The 10,164-nt window shown below is 41.2% G+C and overlaps 1 protein-coding gene across 4 annotated transcripts in view; it reads right to left on the bottom strand.

Annotated features, from left to right (window-relative positions):
• Nucleotides 1-5,485: 5,485 nt before the first annotated feature.
• LOC106090878 (probable nuclear hormone receptor HR38) overlaps nt 5,486-10,164 on the bottom strand; it is a 192,881-nt gene continuing 188,202 nt past the window's right edge. For all 4 annotated transcript variants that reach the window (XM_059364824.1, XM_059364825.1, XM_059364826.1 and 1 more), the window contains 2 exons: nt 8,472-9,612; nt 5,486-5,953 (listed from right to left, as the gene is read on the bottom strand). In XM_059364824.1, the coding sequence (XP_059220807.1) occupies nt 5,697-5,953; nt 8,472-9,612 (1,398 nt within the window). In that variant the 3' untranslated portion in view covers nt 5,486-5,696. The remainder of the gene's footprint in view (nt 5,954-8,471; nt 9,613-10,164) is intronic.

Below are 10,164 nucleotides of genomic sequence, written 5' to 3'. Positions count from 1 at the left end.
TTCATTCTGACTCCTGTACATCTCAATTCGCTCGCACTCACGTCTTTCCATTTCTTTTTTCTTTCTGCGGAATAGACGTTTCTCCTCTCTCCTTTTCTCCCGATACCTCTCCTTCATCTGGCGCGTTGTTACTGATTGCAGGGTTGCTCTATATGCCGCATTCTTGGCTTCAGTAGCATCTCGACACTCTTGATCGTACCATGGGTTTTTTGGAGGAGGCTTTATATCATAGGCCATTATATCATTGGAACAAGGAGTGCTTTCATCAAGCAGTTGTGTCAGTCGAGTGGAGTATGCCGTTGCCATTTGTTGTGTCTGCAGCTTTTCAATGTCCAGCTTCCGTGCAGTGTCAGATCGTACTTTCCTCGCCATGTTCAAACGGATGAGAACCTTTGCTGCAACAAGGTAATGATCCGAATCTATATTCGCTCCACGGATCGATCGTACATCTAACACGCTGGAAGAATGCCTTCCATCTATTACAACGTGATCAATTTGGTTTCTCGTGTTTTGATCGGGTGACAGCCATGTGGCTTTGTGGATATTTTTATGTTGAAATCTGGTGCTACTAACTACCATGTTTTTTGCCGCGGCGAAATCTATCAGCCTCAACCAATTACTGGACGTTATCTCGTGGAGGCTAAACTTTCCGACTGTTGGACCAAAAATGTCTTCCTTCCCTATTTTCGCATTAAAATCTCCCAGAACGATTTTAATATCACGGGCGGGGCAGCGGTCATATTCTCTCTCTAGGCGCTCGTAGAAAATATCCTTGGTCTGCTCGTCTTTGTCTTCCGTCGGGGCATGGGCACAAATAAGGCTGATGTTGAAGAATTTGGCTTTTATGCGGATTGTGGCTACCTTCTCATCCACCGGAGTAAAGCTGGAGACAAGGTGTTTCAGTCTCCGATTAACCACAAATCCACAGCCAAATACGTGCCTCGTTTTATGGCCGCTATAGTATAGTTCGTCACCGTTTGGTGTTGTAGTGACGCCATTCCCAGTCCATCGCATTTCCTTTTAGGCGGTAATATCTGCCTTGTACTTCTTTAATACATCCGCCAGTGCGTATACTGCTCCTTCTCTGTAGAGAGTGCGGACATTCCAGGTCATGGTTCTGTTTTCGTTTGCGTGGGTCGTCAACGTGGGGGGGGGTTCCGTTTTTAACTATTCCTTTGTTTCTCATAGTTTTCCGGGGCCCAATTCGCATGGATTTTGTGGGATCGCACATATATCCCTCGTTGACGCGAGCTGCTTGCTCCATGATCCGACGCACGGCTCCAGCCGCCCCTAACCTGGGAACAGACGCTCATGTTGGCAATTGGTTATTTGAGGGCGCCAATAACTTGCCTTGTCATCTCGAGTATCGTTGGCACTCAGTATTTAAATAAGAGCCAGTGCCACCTGACTCCTCACTGAGACTCTCCTCTCGAAAATCGCTGACTGCCTACGGCCGCATTTGCAGCTTCTTCGCATAAGATCGGAGCTTTCCACCATCCGCAACCTGTGGATGCGCCCTGTAGCTTTCAGCTAAGTTTCCCGTGATAACGATGGATACCATACAAGTCGAAGCTCAAAAATCCAGCCTGTGTGGTGGTCCTAGTTATTGCGGTCCGATCCTATTAAGTATATATATTCTTGATCGTTGTAAATATCTAAAACGATCTAGCCATGTCCGTCCGTCTGTCTGTCTGTTGAAATCACGCTACAGTCTTTAAAATGAAGATATTTAGCTGAAACTTTGCACAGATCCTGTCCATAGGCAGGTTAAGTTCGAAGATGAGCTATATCGGATTATATCTTTATTTCAAGCACCCAGCTTTACTCTTTCGAATGCTAGCGTGCTTTCGACGGACGGACATGGCTAGTTCGACTTAAAATGTCATGACTATCAAGAATATATATGTATTTTTTATGGGGACTTAGACGCATATTTCGGGGTGTTACAAACAGAATGAACAAATTAGTATACCTCCATCCTATGGTGGAGGGTATAAAATTTGCCAATACTTGGCGGCAGATCGGTCTATATGGGCCCCCATATGAAATATGCGTCTAAGTCCCCATAAAAAATATATATTCTTGATAGTCATGACATTTTAAGTCGAACTAGCCATGTCCGTCTGTCTGCCCGTCCGTCCGTCCGTCGAAAGCACGCTAGCATTCGAAAGAGTAAAGCTGGGTGCTTGAAATAAAGATATAATCCGATATAGCTCATCTTCGAACTAAACCTGCCTATGGACAGGATCTGTGCAAAGTTTCAGCTAAATATCTTCATTTTAAAAGGCTGTAGCGTGATTTCAACAGACAGACAGACGGACGGACATGGCTAGATCGTTTTAGATATTTACGACGATCAAGAATATATATACTTAATAGGATCGGACCGCAATAACTAGGACCACCACACAGGCTGGATTTTTGAGCTTCGACTTGTGTGGTATCTATCGTTATCACGGGAAACTTAGCTGAAAGCTACAGGGCGCATCCACAGGTTGCGGATGGTGGAAAGCTCCGATCTTATGCGAAGAAGCTACAAATGGGTGCTTGAAATTTTGCACAAACACTTTTTATTGGTGTAAGTCGGTTGGGATGGAAGCCATCGTAGCTCAGAGGTTAACATGTCCACCTATGACTCTGAACGCCTGGGTTCGAATCCTGGCGAGACCATCAGAAAAAATTTTCAGCGGTGGTTTTCCCCTCCTAATGCTAAGTTACTATGCCATGTAAAACTTCTCTCCAAAGAGATGTCGCCCTGCGGCACGCCGTTCGCCCTTATTATTGAGCTTAAATTTGAATCGGGCTGCACTCATTGATATTTGAGAAGTTTGCTCCTGTTCCTTAGTGGAATGTTCATGGACAAAATTTCTATTTTGTAGGTCGGTTTGTGGGAATTGTAAATGGGCCAAATCGGCCCATGTTTTGATATAGATGCCATATAAACCGATGTTGGATCTTGACTGGTTGAGCCTCTGTAGGGCGAATTTATCGTCCGATTTGACTTAAATGCACGTGGTGTTCTGGTATCACTTCCAACAACTGTGTTAAGTATGGTTCAAATTTGTTCATTACCTGATATAGCTGTCATATAAACCGATCTTGGGTCTTGTCTTCTTGGGCTTTTAGAGCGAGCAATTCTTATCCGATTGGGGTGGTGTTTTGTTATAACTTTTAACAACTGTGCATAGTATGGTTTAAATCGATTCATAACCTGATAAAGCTGCCATATAAACCGATCTTGGGTCTTGACTTCTTCAATTCTTATCCGATTTGGGTGTAATTTTGCATGTGTTGTTTTGTTATAACTTTTAACAACTGTGCATAGTATGGTTTAAATCGATTCATAACCTGATATAGCTGCCATATAAACCGATCTTGGATCTTGATTTCTTGAGCCTCTAGAGGACGCAATTATCATCCGATTTGACTGAAATTTTGCACAGGGATTTTTTTTAGGACTTTCAACAATTTTGATATAGCTGCCATATAAACCGATCTGGGATCTTGACTTCTTGAGCCTCTAGAGGGCGTAATTCTCATCCGACTTGGCAGAAATTTTGTACCACGGCTTCTCCCATGACCGTCAATATACGTGTCCAATAAGGTCTGAATCGATCTATAGCTTGATACGGCTCCCATATAAACCGATCTCCCGATTTTGCTTCTTGAGCCCCTACAAGGCGCAATTCTGGACTGAAGTATTACACAATGACTTCTACAATGTTCAGCATTCAATTCATTTATGGTCCGAATCGGACAACAACGTGATATAGCTTCAATAGCATAACAGTTCCTATTCATTATTCTTTCTTTGCCTAAAAAAAGAACTCGACAAATGCGATCCATGCTGGAAGGTATATAAGATTCGGCCCGCCCGAACTTAGCAAGCTCTTACTTATTTTTATTAATATATATTAAATGCCTCAAATGTTCTTAAAAAGTTTACAAATTTTTTAAGGATTCAATCAAAAGTCCAAAAATTTAAATTTAATATAAGCAGACAGTGTTTGCTGATACAAGTATCAGCCTAATAGACTAATTTATATGGGTGTATAATCCGATTTTCCCTTCTGGAGTGTTTGCAAGCGCATTTATTTTCCGATCTTTGCACAACGCTTTCCTCTAAAACTACCTAAATAGGTATGGAATTTGGGGGAAATCGATTCTGATTAAGAGATGCTCCAATATATATTCTTCACGATTTTGACTCCAGAGCCTTTGTCAGCGCATTTATTATCCAATCTTCTCAAAACTTTGAACAATGTTTTTTTCTAAGATTTCATATATGTGTAAAGATTTTGGTAGAAATTGGTTCAGATTTATATACAGCTCCAATATATATTTTTATCGCGATTTTGATTTTCAGAGCCTTTGCCAGCGCATTTATCAATCAATCTTTTCAAGACTTTGCACAATGTCTTTTTTTCTATTATTTCATATTTCTGTAAAGATTTTGTACGAAATCGGTTCAGATTTAGATATAGCTCCCATATAAAAATATATAAATCGCCCGATTTTCACTATTAGAGCCACTGCGAGATCGTTTATTCAATAAATTCACAAAATTTTGCATACCGGTTTTCTCGACGACTACCACGATATCTCAAGAGTTTGGTCGACATCGGGTCAGATTCAAATAGAGCCCCCATGTATATGATCATTCAATTTTGGGTTATATTGCACTAACCTCCGCTGAAGTCCATAAAAAAAAGGTTCAAATTTAGATATAGCTCCCAATTCCCACTTATGTGATAGGTGTAGGGTATTATATACTAAGCACCATCCTACTTTTGCATTTCCTTACTTGTTTTTATTCCGAAATTTCCTTTTTCCATTTTTAGGTTTTCTATATTCACCGACTCCCATTTGCCTTTAGGAACTTTGTGTGTAACTAATCATCACAATCTTTAAATGTTTAAAATGTTTGTGACCCCCTTTATTAACTAACATTGCAATATAAGCAAATCGCTTGTAGTTAGATTGGATTGCATTTTTTGAATTTACGGAATAACTGAATATGACTGCTTAAACTATCGATAATTTGTCTATAAAGCGTCATGCAATAACGAAACAAAAGCAAAATTGTTGAAGAACGAACTTGAAAATGAACGAACCACAAACCAAAAAGAAGGTAGGTTGCAAAAGAAGTTCAAGGGATTTCAAGGATTGTATGGGAGAAGTAGTATTATAAGAATAAAACAAGTTGATAATAAAATTAGGTCTATTCTCTTTTACCATTATGATGATAAAGCTTTGGTAAAGGTACCTATGTCCACCATCATATAGTTCTAAAAGAAAAGAGACCTTTTTATATTTGTGAAACTCCAGAAACCATAAGAAAGCAATAAAACCAAAAGTAAAGTTATTTGAAAAATAAACAATTCTTATTATCACTTAATATGTAACACTTATTCTAGAATGGCTAATGCTAATATTTGCTTAATCAAGTATAAATAATAATTATTAATAATAGGTATTTAAATTAGTTGTTTTGTTTTACTTTTTATACATATTTAGGATTTTACTAAAAAAAATAAACAAAAAATAATTTACATTTTATATATTATTTTTACCCTTGATAGGTATTTCCTTCTTTTTTTTGCATTTAGTTGAAGAATGCCTTAGTTCAACTTGGGGGAAAGTAGTGGTATTTAGTTTGGTTGCTTGATAGGTTGTTCTATGTGCCTCCTTTTTCTTTAAAATGGTAAACTGGCCACAAACATGTTCTCTATTAGAGCTGGTGCCGGCACTAGATCTTCCAGTTTCAAATAGAATATCCTTTGCAGACCCTGTACACTGAGTGAACGTAATTCGGGCAGCTTACCCAGTAACCGGCTAAAGTAGTGGGGTTTCTTTTGGGCTTCAGCATTGTAGGTAACATGATCGCGTAGGCTGCCAATGATTTTCATTTGTAGTTGTTCCACTTTTTTCGGTTCACGTAGGCCATGGCGTTCTGGAAGGAAGAAAAAATAATGAAAACAAAAAAAATAAAATTTTTAGTTATTTGCCATGTGTAAATGACATTTTTGATATCTGAGGACTGCTTGATTGTGTTTTGATTTCGACTCGTCACTTAGTTGACTTTAACTTTAAATAGTCGATGGCGACTTAATCTATTGTGTAAAAATGTTTAAATATTGTTTTTTTTTTTTGCTTGTTTGTAAGTTTATTTGTCCATTCCGTATAGACTAAAAAACCTATTTTCATAAAATTTTCATAGATGATAGAGTTTGGGCCATAAGCGTAAAAAGGCCTCTGAGGGATGGGCTAAGCAACCTCAGGAAAGTTTAAATCAGGGCTGCGGAGTCTAGCCCTCGACCAGAAAAGTTTTAACCAGGGCTGCGGAGTCTAGCCCTCGACTCCGCAGTATTAAGTCGGAGTCGAGCAGCGGTTCGGAGTTGGTGCTAGCGTGCTCAACTTCGAACCAAAGTCTGAATCTGGCTCAATAGTCCGATTCCTGCTCAATAGTACGATTCCGGCTCAATAGTCCGACTCCGGCCTCAAAAACGCGATTCTGGTCGACTCCGACTTTTTGTACTCCAAAAACACAAAATTGGTATAACATTTTGGTGTCAAATAACCAGGGGGGACGCCCCATCCCAAAACCCACCCGATCGGACATGTTTACCAATTGGGACAATATGTATATCAAATGAAAGGTATTTAAGAGTAGTAGACTGGCATAAAACTGTCACTCTAAGTGTCGTGGGGTCCCCCACCCGCCAAAAAAAAAACATCAACAGAACACTTTTACCGTTTTGAGCAATATGGGTAGAGCAGAAATTTAACATAAAAATTTATTTCCTGTTGTCTGAGGGGCCTCCTCACCCCCAAAACCCGTTGGAGCAATATAGGGACAAGTACCTAGGAGGCCGCCCAGGCCCAAAACCGCCCCAAAGGTAGCACCCAAAAATAAAAGTGGAGCGACCAGGACAATATGGGACGCAAAGAAAAGATATCTGTGAGAAGAGTATAAATATGATATTTAAAATTGCGACCAAGTACCTAGCGAACAGTCCAAATCCCAAAACCACCCCAAAAATACTAACAAAAATCAAAGTGGGCCGATCGGGTCAATATGGGACACACATGAAAGGGACTATATGGGACTCCTATGAAAGGTATTTGGGAGTTAAATACGAATATGGTATTAAAAATTGGGTCCAAGTACTTAGGAGGCAGCTCCAGGCCCAAAAAATGCCCCGGAAGTAGCGCCCAACCAAACCAAAAGTGGACCCTTCAGGACAATATGGGACTCAAATAAAAGGGTTTCGCGAGTAGAATACGAATATGGTGAAAAAAATTGGATCCAAATACCTATGGCGTAGCCCCAAAAGTACCGCCCAGAATAATAAGTGGACCGGTCGGGACAATATAGGACTCCAATGAAAGGTATTCGGGAGTAGAGTATGAAAATGACATTACAAATTGGATCCAAGTATCTAGAGAGTCGTCCCAAGCACAAAACCGTCCAAAATCAAGAGACCAATCGGCACTATATGGAACTCCAATGAAAGGTATTTGGGAGTTAAAAATGGGTTCAAGTACCTAGGAGGCCGCCCCAGGCCCAAAACCAAAAGTGAATTGATCAGGACAATATGGGACTCAAACGAAAGGTTTTTGGGAGTAGAATACGAATATGGTGTCAAAAATTTGATTCAAATACCTAGGGCGTAGCCCCAAGAGTACTGCCCAAAATAATAACTGGGCCGATTGGGACAATATAGGACTCAAATTAATGGTATTCGGGAGTAGAGTATGAAAATGATATTAAAAAATGGACTCAAGTATGCAGGGCCCAAGCCCTAAAAGTACCACCTAAAATCAAAGTAGACCCATCGGAACAATATGGGATTCGAATGAAAGGTCTTCGGGAGTTAAATACAAATATGATGTCAAAAATTGTATCCAAGTACCTTGGGCGCCGCCCCAAACCTAAACCGCACCATAAGTATCCCCCAATATCAAAAGTGGACCGATCGGTACAATATGGGACTCCAGTGAAAGGTATTCGAGAGAAGAGTAAGTTCAAATTTGCCCATGCACAATCCATTAAGGGACTGGGGCAAATTTCTCACAAACCAATGAGTGCTGCCCGATTCAATTTTAAGTTCAATGATAAGGGACCTCATTTTTATGGCCGAGTCCGAACGGCGTGCCATAGTATGACATTAGGATTGAACTGGACAGCACTTACTGATATCGGAGAAGTCATGCGCTGTTCTGAATGAAATGTTTACGGGCAAAGAAACTTTGATACCGTTTTGTCTACGAACGACACCGTAGCTATCCTGTGGGCATGCATGATTTCGAAGCCCATCTTCTTATATGCGAGTTTAAATCCATTTTGTACCTAATGTAAGTAACACTAACACACGAAACCTTCTTTCCCCACTTCGAATTTATGTTTGATGATGCACTCTCCTCGTCTGGAATATTTAACTCAATTTTCATATTGAATTTTCACTTACCTGTCACCAATGTCAGCGCACACAGGCAAGCAAATGCAGATATGTCGATTTCCAAGTTATGCAAGCTCTTGCTAAACTCCAATATGCCATTTAGCCAATCGCCAAAGGAACGTTGACATTGGCTGCGATGCAGAACAATGCCATTGCAGAAGGTCATCTTTGTATCATCGACACGTGCACGATATGATAGACGCAGTACAAATAGCTCCAGTGAGGCAGACTGCAGTAATAGCTCCTGATCGTCTGAAGTCAGATCTGAATAGCCAGGAATTTTCTCAGCGAATTGTTTGATAACATCCACAGAGGTGGTTAGAAGATTATAGAACTGTTGGACTTTTTCGGCTTCACTCATTACCACAGGTGAATCAAGTTGATTGGGTTCACGATACTGTGAGTAGTCAAGGCAAGAGGGGTCGGGTGTGGTATCCACATGGGAGCGCACTAGTGCCGTTATTAGAGAGACTGGGGGTGAGGGTGGCGATTCTTGAGGAGATTTGGGCTTTGAAGGTAGACGACCACGTCGTCCCTTCAGGGAGTCTGTGCGTACAACTTCCTTGACCATGCCCACTGCCAGACACTTTTGGAAGCGGCAAAACTGGCAACGGTTGCGACGCCTTTTATCCACCGGGCAATTTTTGTCGGCCAAGCAAACATATTTGGAACCTTTTTGGACGGTGCGTTTAAAGAAGCCCTTGCAGCCCTCACAGGTACGAACGCCATAGTGTTGACAGGCCGCTGTGTCACCACAAACCGCGCACAATTGCGAGGGCGGGGTGGGTATAACGCGACCATTGAGCATATCGGCCGATTGGCTCATGTGATGATGGAGGACGGGTGTAGAGCTTTGCTGTCGCACACTGGGTGAGTTCGAAGCTGAACTGGGAGCGCTGGAGAGTTGTGGGTGAGCGGAAGGATGCTGATGCTTGATATGATGCAATGCAGAATTGCTGGAACCTATAACCAATTTGGGAAGTTTCGGACTGTGGCTGCTGAGCGGTGACTCCGAACGATTGATGGGCAGAGAGGCCCGCCTCAGGGGCGCCAAGGCAGCCGAAGAAGCAGCAGTGGTAGCAGCTTCCAGCTCTGACATGGTGGGAAACGTTGGTAAACTGTAACGTTCAGCTGTCGTTGAATGATAATTCTGTGAGGGAAATGATTTTGGACCGCATACCGGAAAGTGAAAGAAGACATAGAAAGAGAAAAAAGAAGTTGTGTTAGTTTAGTTTTATAGAAGGAAAAACATTCGGAAGAAAGAGATTGAAAAATCTTGGGTTATAAATAGATTAGATTGCCTTGGATAAACGAGTTCAAAGTTATATAGGATTAACAAGTAAAAGCGTGCTAAGTTCGGCCGGGCCGAATCTTATATACCCTCCACCATGGATCGCATTTGTCGAGTTCTTTTCCCGGAATTTCTTCTTAGGCAAAAAAGGATATAAGAAAAGAGTTGCTCTGCTATTAAAACGATATCAAGATATGGTCCGGTTCGGACCACAATTAAATTATATGTTGGAGACCTGTGTAAAATTTCAGCCAATTCGTATAAGAATTGCGCCCATTGGGGCTCACGAAGTTAAATAGAGAGAGCGATTTATATGGGATCTGTATCGGGCTATAGACCGATTCAGACCATAAAAAACACGTTTGTTGATGGTCATGAGAGGATCCGTCGTACAAAATTTCAGGCATATCG

This window comes from Stomoxys calcitrans, chromosome 3 (assembly GCF_963082655.1).
Source record: "Stomoxys calcitrans chromosome 3, idStoCalc2.1, whole genome shotgun sequence".
Lineage (NCBI taxonomy): Eukaryota > Metazoa > Arthropoda > Insecta > Diptera > Muscidae > Stomoxys > Stomoxys calcitrans.
This window is presented reverse-complemented; position numbering and strand designations above follow the sequence as displayed.